At 35.0% G+C, this 23,925-nt stretch overlaps 1 protein-coding gene across 2 annotated transcripts in view; it reads right to left on the bottom strand.

Moving 5' to 3' along the window:
* Ccdc186 (coiled-coil domain containing 186) overlaps positions 1-23,925 on the bottom strand; it is a 35,943-nt gene that overhangs the window by 5,607 nt on the left and 6,411 nt on the right. For both annotated transcript variants that reach the window (XM_013017764.1, XM_013017766.1), the window contains exons 2-13: positions 21,105-21,803; positions 18,626-18,752; positions 16,889-17,017; positions 15,627-15,839; positions 14,627-14,746; positions 9,228-9,332; positions 8,693-8,791; positions 8,452-8,538; positions 7,422-7,564; positions 3,834-4,089; positions 2,726-2,915; positions 1,606-1,686 (exon numbers count right to left, since the gene is read on the bottom strand). In XM_013017764.1, coding sequence (XP_012873218.1) covers positions 1,606-1,686; positions 2,726-2,915; positions 3,834-4,089; positions 7,422-7,564; positions 8,452-8,538; positions 8,693-8,791; positions 9,228-9,332; positions 14,627-14,746; positions 15,627-15,839; positions 16,889-17,017; positions 18,626-18,752; positions 21,105-21,769 — 2,215 coding nt within the window. In that variant the 5' untranslated portion in view covers positions 21,770-21,803. The remainder of the gene's footprint in view (positions 1-1,605; positions 1,687-2,725; positions 2,916-3,833; positions 4,090-7,421; positions 7,565-8,451; positions 8,539-8,692; positions 8,792-9,227; positions 9,333-14,626; positions 14,747-15,626; positions 15,840-16,888; positions 17,018-18,625; positions 18,753-21,104; positions 21,804-23,925) is intronic.

The raw sequence follows: 23,925 nt of genomic DNA on the forward strand, positions 1-23,925 counted from the left end.
CATTTCTCCACTTACCAGCAAACATGCTTCTGCAAAACTATTTACTGCCCTCTTTTCTTCAGATTAAAATGGAAATAATAACATAACCTACTTCATAGGATTTTATCATCCTCATTTAAATGAGAAAATATATGTGAAGCACTTAGAACTGCGTATGTAGAAGATACAATGTTCTCTTTTTTTTGTAAACTTATTCATGAGATATATATTAAAATAACACATTTAGGGAAATCAATGCAATGCACATACATCATTACTGAAAACTGTATACCATCATACAAAAAAAGATTTTGTTTTAGGAGACTGAGTTCTAATTTATGGCAAGTTTTTAGAAATAAAACCACAGGACAACACAATCTAATTAAACCTTGAAGACTGGCATGCTGAGCAAGGAATGTTCTTATTCTTCGTAGGAGTTCCTTCTTTACACTGTCAGGTACCAGGGCTCTGCCTTTTGGAGTGATTTCAGCCACCAAGTCATCAACAGTAACATATTCTAGTCCTTTTTCTTTAATTGCCTCTTTACAGTGTGACAATGTGCTCCTTCCGGCCACATTCAATTAATTTAGCTCTCAGTAACTCTTTGAGACGCTCTCTTTCTCCATTTCTATGAACTTTTGGTTAATCACTGCTCTCATTCTAGCTCTTATTTACCAACATTAGTGAGATGAATTTCTATTTCACTTTACAAAAACATAGTTTTTTTTCAACACCAGTTTATAGACTTAAGACAAGTAATCTATCTTATCCAAACTAATAAATGGCATAGCTGGGGTCCAAAGACATAGAAGAATTTCAAAACCATGTTATTCTATTACCCATTCTTTCCACTGCTCTAACAGTGATATTTTTTCCCCTAATATGCAACTCCTAGGAGAAAGACAGTGAGTCAAACTAACACACACACACACTAGTGGCTATGAAACACATATGCATGCACACACACATGCACATACACACACGTGCACACACAGCTGGCTCCTCTATCAGCTCCACAGCCCCCCTCATTCAAGCCCCTCAAAATGAAAGTATTCAGAAAAAATTGTACCTTTAAGGAATGTATCAACTTTTACTATTCCCTAATTAATACAGTAAATAACTATTTAAGAGAGCATTTACACTATATAATCTGGAGATGCTAAGGTATATGGAAAGATCTGCAAATACTATTCCATTTTAGAAGAGACCCGAGCATCTGTGGATTTGGATATCCAAGGAAGGCTGTGTGTGTGTGTGTGTGTGTGCGTGTGTGTGTGTGTGTACACACATACATCTGATGCTATATAGTGGTAGACATTTCATTACTTCTTAGGTGATAAAACATAAAAGGAAAGAAACACATGCACCATATCTCTCTATAAGTTTAAAATCTAAATTATAGAGATAGAGGAAGTTGTTTCACAAAACAGAGAGAGGCAGGTAAGGAAAACAAAGGAGGTAAGAAGACATACACGAAACCTTGGATAAGGGTTAGAATTTAAACATTTAATAGGAAAACATTTTTATAATACAATTATATACAACTTCTATTTTTTAAACTCCAAAGTAAAAAAAAAAAAAAAGCATACCAACACTTCGTAAAACCAAAGCTGTAACAGTTTTTACCTGATGAACTAGAACGACTTCCCATGCTGCTAACTTCTTTATCATAGCTTCCATTCTCAACTTGATCTAATTTTCTTCGTGCTACAGGAAAGAAATGGATTACTGATGACAACTATCATGTCCATTTGGCCCACCATCTAATTTCAGTTACTAAAGTCACTTAGGCAAAAATGGAACAGACAAGGAGAAAAATTCTTGACTACACAAAGATAGAAGGCTGTAAAGGTTACAGCCACATCAAAACACACATAAACAACATTACGATAACTGATACTAGCATTATTAATTACACTGAATTTAACAACCTTTTGAGTCCTGAATAGTTTAGAAGATCCTCCCAGTACCAGAAATTTTCCTCCAATATCCTTTCAATTACAGGTATAAAGACAACCTGAATTCTTTCAGAAAATACCTGCATATATTCAAATTAAGTAGTAAATCTTACCACTGTAGTGCACCTTATTTTAAAACACAATAGTGGGGAATAATACACTTGTAATGGCTGTATTATTTATCATTGCATCACAATCACATAGACAGATACCCAAGAGTAAGAATGAATTTCTAAGCAAAAGAAACTCGGACTCCAATTCTAGTTGAATAATTTATAACCTTTCTTGGTCTATAGACTTTCTAGGTCTATTTTAAGCATATCAAAAGGGGAAAAACACTGAGATAACTTTTATTTGAGATTAGTGACTAAAACAGATTAGATAACAATAATCAGGACCTCTTCCAATTTCCACACCTGCAATTCTGTGAAAAAGCATTGCTAAGACAGAAGATAATTCATGGAACTGCAAGAAATAACAATTGGTATCTGCATATTAACATAATAGCAATCTGGTATATGCATATTAACATACTAAGAAGAACAAACAGCTTTAAGAAAACAAATGGGCTGGGCATGGTGGTATCTATCTATAAGCCCAGAACTTGGAAGGCTTGAGGCAGGAGGACTGTGAGTTTGAGGCCAGCTTGGACTATATGGCAAGACCCTATCTCAAAAAGAACATACACAGCTCCAATCAATGTGATAGAACCTGAAATAAAATGTTTGCTCTATACAATTGTTAATGATTAAAAAGAAAAACAGTCTAAGTGTGAAAGAATTTCATACCTTGCTGAAGTTGTTTGGTGAGATCCTTGATATTGGAGGCATGTTTGCGTCGCTGAGTAACTAACTCATCTTTCAATTCTTCCACCTGGGTACTCAGCCCTTTAACTTCTGTTTCTTTACAAGTGAGTTCAGCTTGTAGAATCTGTACTTCCTCTTTGCGCAGTTCTTCTTCTTTGAGCAATCTACTTTCCTGAACGGTAAATGAAAGTAAAACATACCAACTTCAGTATGTTTCCACTACTGCTCACAGTTACAAAATCTTAAAAATTTAAATGCCTTTGTATGTCCCTCCCCCACAGTATAACCCCTGCTTTCACTGTATTTCATGTCGGTATAATTTGTGGAGGGGAAGGGGAAAAACAAATCGTTTAAATAGGGATACAGGTGGACCCATTGCAACAATGAGATGTACAAGTCGTTACGTCGAAAACGAACTTTACAACTTTCATGGGGGGGGGGCAGGGGAGAGGGGAGGTTTGGGGGGGGGGGGAGGATGGGAAGGGAAAACAAAGGAGGAGGCTACAATGCTTGATAAGAAATGTACTCATTATCTTGCCCATGTAATTGTAACTCCTCGGTATAGTATTTTCACAATAAAAAAATAAATTTAAAAAATTTAAATTCCTTGATAGTAGAGATTCTTCTAGTAGTATCCCTTACCAGTAAGGTTTTGCTTACTGAGCTCCTCCAAATCCTCATATAGTAAAGCAGGGAAATAGATTAACCGGTTATGCCATTCCAGACATGCAAAAATATGTGATAAAAGTTCTCTCCATTTTTGGAATTTTAAGGATTCAAATTATTTTTATGAGCAATTTGAAGACATTCTTATTACTTAAGTGTCTTAAATCTTTTTTAAACTATTTGAGAAACTCAGAAATTTAAAGTATAGCATTACAAATGCTTAGTGATTTCAGTTAGGAATGACAGAAATCATGGTTTTATTTTCAAAAGTATTCTTCTTTATAACGTAGAGAAAAATTTTAAGTTACATCAGTGGGAAGAAAAAAAAGAATGTAAGTTAACACTACTATGCTTTTATGCTATTAGGAAAATTTAATCTGTGCTTCTTTTTGTTTTTAAGAGTTAAATACACATTTATACTTACCAAACTAGTATTTGTCTGTTTCACTTGTTCACATTGGCTTTGTAATTGACTTTCACTACAGGAAAGTTTATCAACCTGTGATTGCAAAGAATTGGATTCTGATTGAAGCTGTGCATTCTTACTAGTGAGCTTTTCTGTGAACAGTAGTAGCTCAGACTCTCTTTTCCTGCTGCCTTCGATGTCTTTTTGTAGGTCATTTATCAAAGAATTAAGATTTTCCACTTCTTCCTTCAAATTTTCAATTTCTTGTTTACCTCTAAAAAACAATGTTTGTATTTATGTAAAAGGTAAGCTATAAAAACATTAAGTTAATGATTTGGTAATTTTAGTTTAGTGACATAATTTATAAAGAGATGTTTTATTCAACCGAATATTTGTGAATGATAGGGAATGTAAGTGAGCAAGGCAGGCATCATGCCTGCTTGCCAAGAGCCTGTATTTAACAGGGAAATTACCGGAGTGTGGCAAAACATTTTTGATGATGAAAACAGATGAGGCTACGTAAACTATGTAGGTAATTCTCAAACTAATAAGGGTGACCTTTTCCTATAAAAGACCAGAGAGTAAATAAGTTAGGCTTCTAGGCTATATGGATTTTGTTTTAACAGTTTTACTTTGAAGTTGTGCCAGTGTGAAAGCTGTCAAAGACAAGATTTATACATAAATGAATGTAGTCCAAACATTTTCATTTACAAAAAACATGAATGAGCTTGATTTGGCTTATGGGCTATATTTTGTTGATCTCTGACCAAACTGAAAAGCAGAAGGTAGAAGGAACATAGTTATGTTTCCAGGAATAGGAAGAGTATGTGCTAAGAGCTGGGAATGGAATAAGAAAAGGACGTTTTGGTACTAGGATTATATTGTATTCCTAACACTTAACATACAAGGCTTGGCACAATCCATAAACTGACTTGAGCTGAAATATGAGGGTGAAGAAGGAAAGGCAGAGAAGCAAGAAACAGGTCATTAATATTACAAGCCTGCTAAGGTATTTGGACTTACCAGGTAATCTTTCTGTGTCAATAGGAAATCACTGAAAAAATTTAGGAAACTATGCTTTTAAACATTATGCTAATGATAAATATACAAAATGGCTTGAAGATGAAGCAAGCAGAAAAGTGAGTTTACAAGCTTGGTGGCAGTTTTCCAGATGAAAGCTGACAATGGCTTGGACTAAGTTACTGGTAATGAGATAGTGTAGGATAAATATACTTGAACATGAGAGAAGATGTATATTTGTGGGCAGGAGAAGGAATTCATTTGAACAGGTTAAAGTTTGAAGTGTTTTGGTACCTTCAGCTATAAGTAAAAAGGGCTGATGATAATGAAAAAGCCTGTCCCATATACAGGAATAGGGGTATAAAAAAATTGGAACAAAAAGAGGCTTTCTGACAGAGCAAGAGAAGACCACCAATAAGACACAGAAGGAATGCCAGAAAGGTAATATGCAGAAAGCATGACGGAAATGAAACCGAAGGAGCAGAGCCTCTGAAGACAGGTAAGACTGGGGTGTTCAAAGATGCTAAAAATTCAAGGAAGGCTGGTGGAGCTGTTCATCATACTTACAGTGGCATTCACTGCTAATAGAATGCTGAGAACCTAGAATAAAGTGGAAAGAAAGAAGATATAGGAAAAGAAAAAAAGAATGTGTAGACATTATACTAAGAAGAAGTTTGGTTGTAAAAGGCAAAAAATATACTGATAGGGAAGGTCTCAAGTTTGGAAGTTGTTTTTTTTTAAGACAGATTCATGTTTATACCTGATCTTACTAACCAAAAGGCAGAGCAGTGCTGTACACTCATATTTAAATGTAAGGAAAAAAAAGGCAAGTCAGAAGAGAGACAATAGAGATAAAAGATAAAGAAGAGATAATCAAGAAAGGCCTGAAAAGATGGGAAAATATGGGGTCCACAGAAACAGAAAGAAGCAAAGAATGGTGGCAGATGTTCAAAGGAATGGCAACAAAAAGTGAACAGTTACCTCATAGCTCCCTCCCATAACTCCCCCCCCCTTTTTTTTCTATAAAGAAATAATTACTTGGGCTGGGAAGGTGGCTCAGTGGTAGAGCGCTTGCTTTGCATGCCTGAGGCCCTGGGTTCGATTCCTCACCACCACATAAGCAAAAAGAAAAAAGCCAGAAGTGGCGCTGTGGCTCAAGTGGTAGAGTGCTAGCCTTGAGGAGCTGAGGGACAGCGCTCAGGTCCAGAGTTCAGGCCCCACGACCAGACCCCCCAAAAATAAAATAAAATAAAAAGAAGAAATCATCACTTTACAGAGAGGTAAAGGGAAAGAAAGACAAAGTGTGAGGAAAGTGGCAAGATTTGGAAGAGAGGCTAAAAGGACAGGGTACAAAGCTCTGACCAAGGACACCTGGCAGGATGAGAGGTTTACTAATATTCCTAGTTGAGGTTGCCAACCATGAATATATAGCAGTATCAATCTTAGAGATAGAGAAGTAGAGGTATGGCTCAAGTAATAGAGCACTAGCCTTAAATAAAACTATCAAGCAAGAGCTCAAGGGCCTGCATTCAAGCCCTAATACCAGCATTAAAAATTAAAAACACAACAGATGTTGTTTTTTTGGATTTTTTTGTCGGTCATGGGTTTGAACTGTGGGCCTGAGCACTGTCCCTGAGCTCTTGAGCTCAAGGCAAGTACTCTACCACTTGAGCCACAGCTGCCACTTCTGGTTTTCTGAGTGGTTTATTGGAGATAAGAGTCTCACGGCCTTTCCTGCCCTGCTGGGACTGGTTTTGAACTGCGATCTTCAGATCTCAGCCTCCTGAGTAGCTAGGATTACAGGTGTGAGCCACCAGGCACCTGGCTAGATGATAACTGTTTAATAGCATTCAGTATAGGTAAAGTACAGAAAGGAGATACTATTTGGACTCAAATTTAAACATAAGTCTTGTAAGTCATGTCATAAATGGAATTTAGTTAAACCATTTATGAGAAGGTCAAGAATAATGTTAGCTAATAAACTTAATCGTTGCATGTGAAGGTTTTGATCTAGATACAGGACAAGTATAGATTTACTTTTTAGAAAAATCAAGTACTATTTGAAAGATAAAGATCCTTTCCTTTTGCTTTATTTTGTGTGTGTTTGTTTTTATTTTGTTGTTGTTGTTGTTTTTGGGGGGTTGGTCATGGGGCCTGGGTGCTCAGCTCTTCAGCTCAAGGCAAGTGCTCCACCACTTGAGACACAGTGTCACTTCTGTTTTCTGAATGGTTTATTGGAGAAAAGAGTCTCACGGACTTTCCTGCCTGGGCTGGCTTTGAACTGTAATCCTCAGATCTCAGCCTCCTCAGTAGCTGGGATTACAAGTGTGAGCCACGGATGCCTAAATCCTTTCTTATAATTACTGTTACCTTTTAGAAAATAACAACTTTGACTTTTAAAGATAGGATAAGAACTCAAAGATAATAAAAAAAAGTTCAATGAAGAGAGAAATTTAAAACACTTTAACTAGAACAACACGGTTTTAAAATTGTTCTTGTTTAGTGCAATGACTGCATCTAAAAATAGAATCAGGATGAAAATTTAAAAGCCTGCTTAAGAACACAAACAAATTTCTCATTTTATACCTTTGAAGCTGCTCCTGTATCTGATCTGCAATTTTCACTTTGTCCAATAAATTCTGAATTTCAGCTTTTTGGCGATTAATAATTTCCTTATATTTTGATAATTCATCTTCTGTTCTTAATCGTTCATCTTCTAGACATTTTGCCTATTAAATGATCATAACCAAGTCAAACTATAAGTTTTTCCTTGTTCCTTGAAAACTATTTCAGATAGTGCTTCCATATTAACAATCTGAGCTGAATTCTAAACCAGTGCTAGTATAAAGAAAATGTAATACAAAGTCAACAGTTTGGAGTTCAGCTTCATATTTAATCATGGTAGTTTCAGCATGGCATTCATTTTTACTAAATTTCCATTTCCTGTCTAAAAAAGACAAATACAGTTTCCCTACTTAACTTAAAAATATGACATGAAGAACAAATAGAGAAGTATATATATATATATATACATATATATATATGTATATCTATATATAAAACGCACTCTGAATATTATTAGGTGATCTTAAATTCAAGATGGTTATTTAAAAGCCTATTTCTAAATAAGTAAATGATACAAAATGATAATACAGTCATACACAGTGATATGTTCAGGTTAAAAGGGATAGTACTCTGACAATAACTTTAAACACTGAAGAGGAGTTATAATTAGACTATTAGAAATGGAAACTGTATGCATCTAGTTTATTAATTATACCCAGAAGAATGTAAAAAAAAGTCTCCATATTATATTCTGACAGTTCCAATTAATTTGCTGATTGTCTTTAGATGACAGGTACAAGTTATAAATAGAACAAATGTGCTTTGTAATAGGAATGCTTGATAAACACTTCAATACTTCAATAGGACTATCATGGAAAACACTTTTAACAAGTTACTTAAGGAATTGTCTTTCTGTGTTTTTTGGTTATTTTTTACTTTGGAAATTTTCTATATACATATTCTTCCTCCATCATTAAAAAAAAAAACAGGGTAAATTTTCAGATAAAGATGTTTAACCTTCCATGGGAGTCTTAACTAAAGATTTCATTACCTTTGTTCTCAGAGTTCGTAGCTCATCCATACCCTCCTTAAATGTTCTCTTCAGGTCTTCTAGTTCTTTTATTTTGGCATGATGCATCTTTAAAAGAAACCATAAATCATAATGCTCTAAGCCAGATCCAAAATATATTTCCTGCTGCTTCCAAATGCCTTAAAAGCAGGTGGCAACAAGTACTTATTCTTTATATATTTATTACACAATCTAAGATAGATAAAAGAGCAAAAGTACTCACCTCTAGTTGGTCAGATTTTTCTTGCATTTGCTTTTCAAGTTCTCCCTTTGTAACTCTAAGCTTTGCATCAAGCTCATTTGATTTAATTTCTTCTGATTCCTGGTGGAAAGAAAATTAAAAAATGCCAACTTAAGTTCTATACCTTGAAAAGTGAAGAAAACTTTACAACTAAGTTTGCTAACTGTGAAACATATAGTTCATGTACCTAAAAATTGAAAAATGCACCAAAAGATTTAAAATATGTCAACTTTCCAAAAGTAAAATAGTATACTTAAGATTTATAACTACTATAGAGATGTTTCTTTTTATTTTTAAAAAGTTATATATTTCCTTACATTTCTCATTCCTTCTGACACTTTGTAGGAATTTTATTTGGTTGAAAACTTCTGTAAGAGTCATTGCAGGTACTGTAACTTAGGAAATAACCTACCTTTTAGGTTTAACTGTCCTAACAAATACATCTCAATGATTGTAACTTAAAAGTACAGAAGTTTAGTATAAGAAGTTACTATTCTATTTAAAAAGGTACGCATACCTGATAGGTTTTTATCATATCTTGACAATTTTGTCGTATTTGATCTGCTTCTTCCTTTGCTTGAGTTAACTTTGTTGTTGTTTCTTTGAGTTTATCTTTGGTTTCCTGCAATGACAAAGAGAGCCCCACAATTGGCCACAGTGATATGATAAATGGTCAGAAGTGGTCAAGGAGCTAAAAAGTTCTTGTCCTAACATTGTACCAAAGGGTCAGATGCTATTCTAGAAATATTTTATGTTTCTGACAAAAAGTCAAAATGGTCTGTATGGTTAAATGGCAGTCATTACATAACTTATATTTGATTGAGTTTTCAACAAATTACTAGAAGTTACTAATCTTTAGGTCTTTTAAATAAAGAGCAACAGGTTACCCAGTTCTTTTACATAGCTATAAAAGATACAGTAATTCCTTGGTTTATGGTTGGTAGTTTATCTGTTCAAAACAACTGTTTTGCTGATCAACACTGCGATTTTGTTTCCATTTTAACTACTTAAAATGGCAATTTAGAAGGCTTTTCAGGGATTACCCTTATCAAATTCAATTTTTTCCCTCATTCTTATTCTTTATTTGCCCTCTCTATTCATGACCAACCCTGGCTCTTCAATGTTATTCATTGTTTCCTTTTCCCTCTTCAATGTTCCCTCATTAGCTTCCTATTTTCTGTGGTGATTCTGGAAGATGCAACCCTCACCCTGTCCTCTTTCTCTTTAGAAAACAGATCCAGTACCATGGTTTGGGCTATCATGTGAATTTCAAATGAAACTTCAGGTATCATCTCTTATGTCTTTCCCTTCAGAAAGGGGTAGATGCTGCTATGTGCTCTGTAAACATAATCTAGACATGCTGACAACCTGTACTGTAACTTATGCTTCCTCGCTGAGTAGCTTCTGGACAGGGCTAGCTCGGTACTTGACATGTATAAACTGTCCAACTGGTCTTTGTTAAAATATAGAAACTTCTAAAATAAACTTTTTCTGCTTTAATTGGTCTGCCCAGCCATACAATACTCGCTTTACTCCTTTTTTTCATGCTGTTCTTCTATTTGGAATGACTTTCCCTTTATTTCTTGAACCATTTTCATTCACATCCTTCATTATGTGTCATAAAAAAATAGCATACAATTAAGTACTTTGTTATATACACTTTTGGTTATTGGACTTTGATTAAATTGACTTGCACTAAAACTCATTTACCAAATATGAACAATAATTTTGAATTTTTTTAAATACTGAGTTTTTAAAAAATACTAGCCTCAATAAGAGTGAAAAAACTTTATATGCTCCTCTACCTCATAATACTATTACGTCAACTACAACAGAGCCTGGCATGTAGTAGGTACACACTTCATTCACTCAAAACATAGCAACTGAAAGATTCCTATGTGTCAAATAAACATAAAATATATGTTTGAATAAAGAAATCTAAGAATCACATTTCCTGTGCTTAGGAACTGACAATGCTGCATTTGTTCAGTCATCACTGAGCACCTACTATGTATAAGGCTCCCTTCTGGAATCCAGTGAAACAGACAGAAAATTAAAAGACAAAATCACTATGCTCATGGAGCCGAAATTCTAATGATGAAATTAAGTAATAAATAAAACACCTAAGCAAAAGAACTATTTATTATACTAGTGACAAGTACCAAGGAATAAAAATAAAGCAAGCACATGAGAAAGACTGGGCAGGAGGTATTGACAGAGTAGACTAGAAATGTCTCATTGAGCATTCAGAAAAGTGATAGGTAAGCAAAGTCTTGAAAGCTAGGAACTCGGATTTGTTGAAGTGTTGGCTATGATGACTGAGAGATCAAGGATAAATACAAGGTTTGGGGACTGAGCAACTATTAATGGATTGACATTTATCACAACGGAGAAGCAAAGGAGGGAAAGAACACATTATTAGTTCAAATTCAGACATATTAAGATGGGCATAAATCATTCAAGAGATCATTTATCAAGTACAGAGTTGAAGATATGAATCTACAGCTCTGGGTAGAAGTTACAAAGTCATATAATTTTCCACTGCTGTTACTGCTGTTATTTTTAAGTACATTAATCTTGTCTGCAGTATCTAATCTGTTAATTCACCTAATTTTTCATCTGAGGCATATCAGCTTGTTTTTTCACATCTATTTCCCATGGCTCTACTTACCATACTTAGGCTTTTGTTTATCTCCTTGAGCAATAGCTGTTTTAACATCCTCCTCTACTTTCTGGACCTGTTTTTAATGATTCCTTTCTGTCATTATGGACTATGTATTTTCTTGCTTCTTTGTATGCTGGGAATTTTTCATTGGATGTCAAACAGTAAGTTGTATGTTTTTAGGTGAAGTTATACATTCATCAAAATATTTTTTGGAGTCAGTGGCCAGTGGCTCATGTCTGTAATCCTAGCTACTCAGGAGGCTGAGATCTAAGGAACATTGTTCAAAGCCAGCTCCTGCAGGAAAGTCTGAGAGACTCTTAGCTCCAATAAACCACTCAGAAAACTGGAAGTGGCGCTGTGGCTCAAATGATAAAATGTTCTCCTTGATCTGAAGAGCTGAGGTTCAGCACCCAGGCCTAGAGTTCAAGCCCCGTGACCAAAAAAAAAAAAAAAAGTTTTTTGGACTTTCAGGACAGTTAACTTACTTGAAACAAACAATTTTAAAGCTGTATAAGGTGGATCTTAGACCTTAGTATAAGAGTAACTGGTCCCCACAATGACCCTTCTGAGGTCTTTTTGATGCCCTGTGCATTGAGGTCTTTTCTCTTTGGCTGGTGAAAATACAAACCGTTCTCAAGCAGCATGAGAACTAAAGATCACTGGCTCTACTCCTTTTTCTTTTCTCAAACTCTTCCCTCCCTGCTCCCATTCCTCCCCCTGACCTCTGTCTCCTCAAATCAGGGAGACCACTGGAGTCTGGTTTGGATCCTCTCCTGTGTCTGAGCCTAGAAGTCTCTTCACAGTCTACCTTTTTGAGTCTCTTCCCTCAAGAATCACTGTCATATGTGGTCAACAATCCCAAGTCTCAAAACCACTTCCTTCCTGTCTTTTCTTTTTTTAACTTCTCAATTTCTGTTTCAGGTTTTTAGGTTTTTGTTTTTTAAAGGTAGGAGGATAAATTTAGACCTTGGAAAGAAAGAATAGAGAGTATGGCAATGACAGAAATATAAAATATAGCTTACTAAATGGAATGAAATAGCAAAACTTATATAAAGCAAGCTTGAACTTCTAATTAGAAAGCCTTATGAGGAAACAAACTAAAAATAAATTCACCATGTACAACACAGTAAGTGGGAAAAGAGCATATTAAGCAGGACAGTCTTGCTTTAGGTGACCTTAGTGGCCTGCAAAGTATTAAAGTCTATCGTATCCTTTGATGTAATTGCAGCATTGATCTACAAGACTTTACACTTGTAGCTATCTCTCAGGCAGAAATATCTAGCAGGCACCAAGCACAACCAAATCAATGTTACCATATGATCACAACCATATTTGTTGCCAGGTTTATCTAAGCTGCAGTAAAATCATCTTATTCTGACGCTAGTCAGATAAAAACATAGTATCCAGATTGATGATCTGATACTTCAGGTATTTCACTCTTATTTATTCACTACAATTGATTTTAGAGGCTAGATGTTAAAGATTTTAGTTAAATCACCAAGAAGTTTAAGGAAATGGAATAATTAGTTTCTACCGTATGATCTGATGAACTAGGTATATGTCTAGTGTCTTCTAGTCTAGTCTAGAGTTCAATTCTGGTAATACAGCCTGGATGTCTGATAGTTAACGCTTACTATGAATCCAGTAACCCACAGAACTCTGGAATTAGTACTTAAGACTTGGGCCGAGCCCAGATAAATGTACTGAGGTTCATATGTCTCTTTCCCACCTCTCAAGGGGCGGCTTCCATTGCCCAGATCATGATTATATCTCATATCCTTGCACAGATTCTCTCCCATTCACTACATTAACACACAGAACAGGTAAGCAGGGACCTGTTCCAGGCACTCTGTAGGCAATGACTGTGTCTCCTATGTGCAGAGCTAAATGTTTAATAGTTACTAAGTACCTTTAGATAAAAAGAACTGATACATATCTGATTTCCCCATGCTAGGCAAAGTGTTTGCTATTTTCATTTTCTAACATTCTATACCATGTAACTGTATAGAGGTCTGCTTTAAACTACTTCTCTAACCTACTTAGAAAGTATCTAATTTCATCAGACTTCAAAGCTTCCACTAAAAATCTATTATCACCCAATCTTTAATCACACAAGCCTCAAAGATCTGTTAAGTTTTCCTCTATTACTCATATTCCAACAGGTTTCAGGATTCTGTCTCTGAGGACAATAGATGAAGATAAGCAAAGAGCCACAGACATTGGATATTAGATCAAGTATTATGTTCAGATCTTAAAGTAACTTAAGTAGTTAGACGCTGTCTGTAAAGATTTGGAATTTCAATTCCTCATTCTGTAATCCAAAATAAAGGGAAAGTTCTAAACCCTTTCTGGCAGTTCTTTCTCTAACTCCAGTACACACCTGGGCTGATCAGTCATCAGTGAGCTTCAGAATGGAAAGAATCTACTATTCTTTAACCTACCATTGACCACTACTGATACACTGACTCCCTAACTACAGTTTCATCTGATACCAACCCACAGGTTATTAATAGTTCTATTGATTTGGAATTGTGTAGTAAGGTAACCCATAGTAATAGCCTATTTTTGAAACCTTGTTATTTCCCTAATTGCTCTTCAGTTTAGGTCACATTTCAGAGTTGTTTTTTTACATCATATTAACTGCAGACTTTTACTACCTCCAATACAAGGTAAGTTTGTTTTTAAATTATATAATCAGGTACCAGCCTTTATAATAACTTCTCATTTTATATATATTTAAGTAAAATGATATTTACAAGCTGGGGATGAAGTTCAGTTGTAGGGCAATTGCCTAGCATGTTTGAGGCCTTCTGTTCAACCTTGAGCAAAACATACTCGTATGCACACACACACAAACACCCACAGAAATTTACTAGTGTATCAATGGAATTACTAAAAACAATAAAAATAAGTTATTTATATTGTATTCATTATATTTAAATAAGAACTCATATTTCTTAATTATGAGAACTTAGCATCACTGATATTTTAAAAATTTCCAATTTGCTTCTAATTTGATAAAATAAGTTACCTCCAAATTATTCACAGAAAAAAATGCTTAAAGAACCTGGTAAACTTGGATGTTATAAACTATGAATGATAAATTTACATTCTAACCCTCTTAGTAAGTTATGCAATGTCCAATATTCAGATCCAAGTTATTCTGCAGAAGTAGTTAAAGCAGGCTCCATGGCTCCTGCTAGTGCTGCTCTTAACACTCACTCTAACCTTTCCATTGTTATAATACTCACCTTGTGTGAATCCATTTCAGCTTTTAATTTATTTTGTGCCCATTTTACTTTAATGATGTGAGAGTTGATATCCTCCTTTAATCTGTCTATTTCTCTGGTGAGTCTAGTTGTTTCGCCTTCCTAAAATAATATTAACAGGTCATATTTTTCACATAAACAATCAATTAAACATCTGTATATCCTTTAGACCGCCCCTCAAAATAACAATAGATTTCTGTGCAATAACACTGCAATTCAAGGGCTGTTATACTGGGGCCTGCCAGCCATAAAATTGATTTAAGGTTCCAGAGGGCAGTAATATTCTAAATCCAATGTAAAGATGTTGAGTAGCACTTATATTTTAACCAGAGTTAAACCACAAGCATGCTTCTGTGATTCTTAACTGTCTGGCATTAAAATGAAATTTGAACTAAATTGGTTTTGCTAGACTTCCTGAGTAATAGCATTTGTGAATTGCATGTTAACAGTGGGGGTTCTGAATAGTTAACTCGCTAATCTTCTAGGATAGCATAGAAAGATGTGTTCTCCAGTGAAGGCAGAAAAATTTAATTCTGGCCAGGATTAGGGCTATAGCTCAGCAATAGAGCACCTGCCCATCAGGTATGAGGCCTTGGGTTGAACGCCTAGCACCACTAAGGAAGAGAAACAAGAGGCAAGATTTTGACCCTATTATACATACTTCTGACTCTAAAACAATTTGATACTACTATACACATATTTTACTAAAATAAATGTAGTCCTAAGGCACACACTTGTTTATTCATTAGAGTATATTTTTAAGTGATCAAAAAACAGTTAAAACATGTCAATACTTCATCTTCTCCCTAGCAACCCTTCCATTAGACAACTAATGAGATATTACAATTCCTAAAACATTCATGTTCTTAGGAGGCAAATTAATAAAAATGACTATGTTTCAATGTTTTAACCATCTTAGTATTTGATTAAGGAAAAACATAGAAAATAAACTTCACACAATGCACACTGGCACAAGTTATACCTTTGCTTCATACAGCTGTTGTAAGCGTCCTTTCTCCTGAGAAAGCTGCTTAATTTTGTTAGTGTTTTTCTCACATTCTTTATTTGCATCTCTAAGTTTTCTCTCAAGTATCTCTTTTTCCTTTCGAAGGTCTAAAGATTCCTTCTCACCTCTTACATACTTCATTACCATTGCTTCTTTTTCCTGGCGTGCCTCTTCACATTTCTTATTGGCCTTTAGAAAAGAAGAACATTAATAAAAAATTTTTTCAAATAAATATTAAAATAAATCATACTTTCCTATACTATCAAGTTTCTTTTCCTTTTTTTCTGTTGTATTTTTTGGGGGGAGGGAGATTCAACATTCCCAGAACTGACACTATAAAATTTTGAAAAGAAGTTTCAAAAATATGGAAAAATGATAAAACACTAGCAATCTCCCTACCCCTAGGCCTTGAACTCTGGGCTTTAGGCTCTTTTGGGGCTTGCTTACTCACAGCTGATGTTCTACCTCAAGACATACCTCCAGTTCAGGCTTTTTGCTAGTTAACAAGAGATGTTTCTGTCCCAGCCAACTTCAAAAAAAGATCCTCATAATCTCAACCCCCTGAGTAACTAGGATTACAGAAGTGAGCCACTGGTGCCAGGTTTAATATTTCCTTTTACCCCTTTCTTTTGGTTGCTACGGTTACTCCACTTACTCTTTCAGATCTGTTTTTTCACTCTTTTCTGCCCTATCCTGTGTTCCAGGAACATAATCATCATAGATCATATTAATAGATTCTCTTACCTTCAACTTCCAGCTGCACTCAGCCAGCAAGAGTACTAGCAGAGTGAATGAGATGTGGCACTCTAAATGTGACAGAGGTAATCTAGCTAACAGAACTACTCTCTAAGAGTTGAACTCCCAGAACTGAAAGCTTTTTTTTTAATGGAATACACAAACGCAAGCATTTGTTATAGCAAAAACAAAAAAACAGACAAGTTCAAAGATGTACATGTAAGCATGTGCAACTTGTGCATATTCAACATATAAACAAGATATCAATAATTAGTTACCATGCAAGACCCACTGCTTGCACCATATGAAGGACTAGCAGCAGAGGAAGAAATACAAATGAAGAAGGACTTGAATATATTATGTATTGCTTCAGCATTTTAATGGTTGATATTTATATAACTGAATTTATCTATTCTTAATATACCACTGACAACAAAATAGTCTAAGTTAATTTTAATAAGAGAGTCATCAAGTTGGCAAATTTTAACAGACATGAAAAATACCTGTTCCATCCGTTGGGCCATCTCTTTGTGTAATTGCTGAATTGCATTTTTAGCTGCAATGTCTTGGGCTACTAGTTTATCTTTGGAAGCTTTAATTTCTTTATTAAGTTCCTCTATTCTTGATTCTAACTGTAAAGAAAATTATTTCCAGATTATAAATTATTATTGTAGCTATTTCAACAGAACACAATGTAAAGAAAGTAATGAATATACTTTAATCACTGGATTTAAAATTGTTAGCAGTATTTATCTCATTAGAAAAAAAAAGTTACAATAAATCCAAAGAAATTGTGATTCAGTAAAGTAGATACATAGTTAAGACCTAAAGCATCCACTAAGGGATAACTCAAAGGAACATAGTGAAAGCATCATAAAAAAATTCAAATGTTATATTAGAAAATATCTGGTTAGTATTAAATAAAGTAGAGCAAAAGGAATATGGGAAACAGAAAACAGACAGCAAAATGGCAGATACAAATCCAACTATCAACACATGGAGAAAGTGAGAGAGGGAATAAAAACAATCCAGGCAGGCAGTGATGGCTCACATCTGTAATCCTAGCTGCTCAGGTGGCTGAGATCTGAGGATCACAGTTCAAAGCCAGCCCAAGCAGGAAAGTCTGTGAGACTCTTATCTCCAATTACCCCAAAGATGGAAGTAGAGCTGTGGCTCAAAGTGGTAGAGTGCTAGCCTTGAGCACAAAAGCACAGGGTCAGTACTCAGGACCTGAGTTCAAGCTCTATGACCAACAACAATAACAACAACAAAACAGAACCCACCTACATGCTGCAATCAGAGGCAGTACTTGAGAGGCAAGAAGAATAAGATTATGGGTTGAAGGCAGCCTGCACTACATAGTGAGATCAAAAACATAAAACACTCTCTCTCTCTCTCTCTCTCTTCCCCCCCCCCCCAACGATAAACTGTGCATGGTGGTTCACACCAGTAATCTCAGCACTCAGAAGAGGCTGAAGCAGAGGATTGGGAGTTCCAGACCAGCCCGAGCTATGCACTAAGACTCTGTCTTAAACAAACAAATCTGATGGAAATGAAGGAAGAAATGGAAAATTAGAAATAGAAATGAATAGAAATTAGAAATGAATCCTGTGTGATATTCACACAAGGTAGAAATCACCTAATGATGCATTTCTCAGAACATGTCCTCCCCACTAAATCATAGTAATTTAAGGCTAGAATGCTTCTAATCTGTTCACAAAGCACCTCACACAGATAGCAAGCCCAAATATTTACTTCATTGATCAATGCTTTATGTTCTTTAAAAGGAAGGAAGAACAATACAGGGAAGCCAATTAGCTAGATGCAATATAAATTATAAGAGCCAATTTTCAGTGTAGTTTATGAAAATACTAGAAATGGAGCCACACTAAACTGTAAGCATAAATATATCCTAATGTAGATATAAACTTTTAAACATTGTGTCTTCCCGTAATTGGTAAAAATAATCTAACTACAAATCAAATTGTCGCTTTTATTATTCTGAACACCGTAAACTATGTTTTATTATATTCAGAATACTCACATACATCACAAAAATAAGAATTTACATAAAAGAAAGTAAAGCTAAAATTTCAATTTCATAGAATGTTTTAAATACCAACCAATTCTCTGTATTCAAGACATAATTTAACTTTCAGAACTTCAATTTATACACAACTTTTCAGAAATATATTTATTTTATAAATTGAAGTTTAATCTTGAAGGTTTTATCTTTTTACCTGTTTAATTGTGCTCATATGCTGCTTCTCCGTTTCTGTTCTTTTTTTTAGTTCTTCTCTTAAGTTGTCTTTTTCTGAACAAATGTCTAAGATGAGATCCTGATGCTTCTTATTTTCTTTAATTAACCTTAATATGAAAGGCAATAAAATATCATTAAAATTGGAGACAATTAAGATATTTAATCCACTTACAAAGTATGAAGCAAATACCTATGATTATAGTAAGCCAACATCCCTAATATTTTTATAATAAAATTTGTTCACAGTACAAAAGTCGCTTAAAAATGATGTTATTTCTCAGAACTAGGGGCTATACACTACCTCTAGTGACTGTACTTCTAAGACTAGGATGCTAATTCTGTCCATAGAAGAAAAAGTAGCTCAGAAAATAGTCATATCATTGCTTCACACATCAGATATTTTACAAAACATTCTCTGGTTAAGCACTTTATACTGAGTCACACACTCAGCTCAAAATTGTTTTTTTTTTTTTTTTTGGGGTCATCATGGGGCTTGGAGTCAGGGCCTGGTCCATGAGCTTTTTTTTTCTTTTCGCTTGAGACTTGTGGTGGAGAACACTTTGAGCCACAGCGCCATTTTTGGTTTTGTGGTGGTTAACTGGAGATGAGTCTCACAGACTTTCCTGCACAGGCTGGGTTTGAACCACGATCCTCAGATCCTGAGTAGCTAGGATTACAGGTGCCAGCCAGTGGTGCCCAGCTAAAATTGTTCTTACATGCCATATACTATCAGATAATTGTTCTTAATTAAGGATTCTGTCTGGGCCTTGGATGACAGCACTGATGTTAGAAAGTAGGGGAGTAGAAACACAATGGAACAGTGGCAGCCATGAATAAATGAAGGATATGGAAAGATGTTTCTCAAAGTGTACGATGAGTAAATTCTGGTATCTAAAGTATATTATGGTGCTGATAGTTTATAAAAACCATAGAAAGGCTGGAGGTATAGCTCCATAAAAAATATGATTCAGCCCTTATGCAAATTCTCACATGTACTATAGCATGGATAAACACCAAGGACATTATGTAAATTGAAATATACATTATAAAAAAGTACCATATGATTCCACTTACATGAAGTTATCAAGAGTAGTCACATTTATAGAAACAGTGCAACTCAGTGGCTGCTAGGGAAAGGTAGAAACGAACAGGAAAGGGTTGTTTAATGGGTACAAGGTTTTAGATTTACAAAGTGAAAGTTCTGGTGATTGTTCACTAATGTGACCATACATAACACTACTGAACTATACACTCAAGTGGTTAAAATAGTAAATGTTATGTTATGTGTACTTTATGTGTACTTTATTTTTTTTTTTGGGTCCAGTCGTGGGGCCTGAACTCTGGGCCTGGGCGCTGTCCCTCAGCTCTTCAGCTCAAGGCTAGCACTCTACCACTTGAGCCACAGCACCACTTCTGGCTTTTTTCTTTTTGCTTATATGGTGCTGAGGAATCGAACCCAGGGCCTCATGCATGCAAGGCAAGTGCTCTACCACTGAGCCACCTTCCCAGCCCCTGTACTTTATTTTTATCAAAACTAAAAATATATATAAAACCAGAAATATAAAAGAAGGGACCCCTGGACATTTAAGAGATTAAAAGTTCACTGGATAAAGCAATAGAGTTGTGAGCTGAACTAGGGACAACTGATTGAATGAATAGAATAATGTCAGACTAGAAGAAGGGCGATCATGAAATGTTAATTTCCTATCAATCAATATTTGGCTATTTTCTTCTATCCTTTTTTACATGTGGATCTCCTTTTTTTTCATACATATTTCCTAATTTTAAAAAGTTTAGGTGAGCCGGTGGCTCACACCTGTAATCCTAGCTACTCAGGAGGCTGAGATCTAAGGATCATGGTTCAAAGCCAACACGGGCAGAAAAGTCCGTGAGACTCTGATCTCCAATAAACCACTACAAAACTGAAGTAGGGCTGTGGCTCAAGTGATAGAGCGCTCGCCTTGAGCTGAACAGCTCAGGGACAAGCGCCTAGGCCCAGAGTTCAAGCCCTACAACCAAAAAAACAAAACAAAAACATTGTTTTATAATTTCTAATTTCCTTTTGATTTTTAACATTATACTTCCACATTTTTTTCAAAAATCAAAGACTGAGTTCTATATACTTTTTTGTGAAAATACTGTACAGAGGGGTTACAATTACATGGGCAAGATAATGAGTACATTTCTTATCAAGCATTGTAGCCTCCTCCTTTGTTTCCCCTTCCTATATAGACTTTTAACTCCTTAAAAAATTACATTACTTGCAGTATTTTTTAAGACATATACTACATTAACTACAAAAACATACAGACATTTGCTCAATTATTATTTTTATTGATGAACTACACGTTCACAGCTCTACTGTGGGAATTAAAAGTAGCTGAGTTGTTACTTTCTTTAAAAGAATTCAATCTCTAATATCCCTATGGGGGAAAAATTGCTAATGAAATAAAACTTACTTTTTTATCGTGTATTCTTGCTGCAAATATTTATCTTGTACACATTTTTCAAAAAGAACTAATGCATGCTCTCCTTTATTCATTCCATTTGGTACTTGGTGTTCTTCTGTAAACTCTGTAGATAAGAGCTCAGATTCTAATTCTTCCAACAAGTCCTCTGAGGCTGAAACATTCTTTATTTTTGAAATAAGTTTTTTAGTGCAGTCTGTATCATAGGGACTTGCTGAATAAGTCTTTTGATTAGCAGCTTCTGTAAATGTAGATGACCTTAATTCTGCCAATATTTGTGTTACTGTCTGCTCTGTTTCACTTGTTTTTGGTACTTGCTTTACAAAATCTTCACTAGGGAAGTTATCTATTTGTTCAGAATTTTCTGGGCATGTGTCTGCTTTAGTACAAGAATTTTCATCTCTACTATGATCTAGAATACAATTCTCTTGTACTTCAACTTGATTACTGTGTTCATGAGGTTGGTGCAAAATTTTGTCCAAGTTTAGTGACAATAGTTTGAATTCATTTTCCAATCTGTTGCTTTCATCATCACCAGAAAATGAGTTGCCTGAGTCTTCTTTTAGTTCAGATGCTTTTCCAACATGTGTATCAGAGGAAATGGATGTTCCGTGCTCTGTCTCTGACATGCTGACTGGCTCCAACTCACTTTGCATTTCTTCAAATCTGCTCCTGATCTTCGTTTTACATCTAAGAAATCAAAACATCACCATTAAAAAAAGACCCTAGACATCTTTACACACTATATGACATAGAATAGCCAAGACTATAATTTTACCACTAATAATTCTTTTTTCTTGTCATTTTTGTTGTTATTATAAAGGTGATATACAGAGGGACTACAGTTAAGTCAGATACAGAGCACATTTTTTTTGATAGTGTCACCCCTTCCCTCGCTCTCTCCCAGGTTTTCCTTCCCATCCCCACCAGCAAGTTGTATAGTTCATTTTCAACACAGTAATAATTGTTTTAGTAAAAATCTTCCTTTAACAACGAAGTATAGGACAGCCAACCCAAGTAGCTACAACCAGTGTGTCATTGCCAAATCTTAATGTCTTTTCCTCTACTTTTCAGTCATCCAACTTCTCTGATCACTTTCTGTTAAATCTGGCATTTCTCAGTAATTTTCTCAAAGTGATAGGTAAGAAATAATACTTTTAACTGGAGAAAGAGAACTAAATAATAGCTAGAGTTCCTTTAGGTCTACAAGAGGAAAAGACTACTGTACTGTAAGATCTGTAAGACAATGGTAAAGAAAAAAAGACAGCAATGAATGCACTAGAAGAAAAACCATAAACCAAGATAACAAAACAATACACATCAGTGATAATCAAAATTTACTCAGAAAGAAATTTAAACAAAAACAATCACAAGCCAGTGCCAGTTATATGCCTGTAATTCCAGCTATTTAGAAGGCATGGGCAGGAGGATTTCAAGTTAAAGGTCATCTGGGAAATAGGTAGCAAGAATCTGCTTCAAAAACAAAAGAAAAATAAAAGAGCTGGGGATGTAGCTCAAAGTGGTAGCGTGCTTGCTTAGTAGGTGAGAGATTATGGGTTCAATCTCAATGCCTATGGGGTGAGAAGATGCAATAAAAAGCAAGACACAACTACCTATAACCCAGAGCTTTTAAAGGATCCTTGGTAGAAATTAATTTTCATCCAGGTAAAGATACATGAAGCAACCTATTTTGTTTTTCTTTTTCTTCAATCATTCTCATCAGAACTAAAACTATGATCATTGCAAATCAAATGGAGCCCATATGTTACTTGCCTAGGTCAACAGAAGCATTAAAATTAATATGACATGGTTATAATGTTTTTATATTTTTTACAAAAGGTTCGTATCCCATGGCTACTTGGTGAAGATTAGTTAACTTCAAATTTTACACTTAGGTAAATATGAAATCTTTCACTGGTTTTTAATAGAATTGTCAACTTCTTTTGTCAGCTACCAGCAAAGCATACACAAAGGTGGATGAATTACTAATGTCAAACTGTGGTTATATTAAAAACTGAGGAGATAAGTTTTGACAGAAAGTAGGAAAACAGTAATTCCAGATGGGAGTAGAAAAAAATAAATACTAAATAGCTCTATGAGGACAAAAGACTACTGTAAACACTACACAGGTTTGTGGTAGAGGTGGTGGTCAGAGGATGAAATAGTAAGATTGGTCAGGTAGAATCCCGAAAATCCTTCTAAGCAGGAGTAGATTTTGTTAAGAAGAAATTATAAATCATCCTTCTTGTACACTTGATTGTACTACAGGAGTTTTTCTGCAACATAGTAGGATCTCAGATTTTTTTTTTAAATTAAAGCCTATAAATGGGAGGCAAAGTGGGAGAAAACAAGGGAGTAACAACGTTCCATAAGAAATGTACTCATTACCTTACTTATGTAATTGTAACCCCTCTGTACATCACCTTTACAATAAAAATAAAGCCTATAAGCATAGAAATGATTTTTTAACCAATTACCTGAGGAATATGGGAAGTTGGAGGAATAATTTTAAGAATGGAAAAGACTTGTCTGTTAAATACCCTTTCTTGTTAGTTTAAGCTGCCTTTTGGGGCTTCAATTAGTTTAGTTTAGAGTATTGGTAATCTAAACTTCTTAGCTGTATAATTCATTTCCAAAAAGTCAAAAACTACATTGTCATGATACATGTATTTTATAACCAAACCAATGCCCACTATAGTATTAAAGGCTTGGTTTAGACTAACAATAAATACACTAAGCAGTGAAAAACTTTGTAAAGCATGTTATATCCCAAAATCCGGGACAAAGTAAAATGATTCCTAGACAAGGACAA

The sequence above is a fragment of the Dipodomys ordii genome, unplaced genomic scaffold (assembly GCF_000151885.1).
Source record: "Dipodomys ordii isolate 6190 unplaced genomic scaffold, Dord_2.0 Scaffold36, whole genome shotgun sequence".
In the NCBI taxonomy this organism is placed as follows: Eukaryota; Metazoa; Chordata; class Mammalia; order Rodentia; family Heteromyidae; genus Dipodomys; species Dipodomys ordii.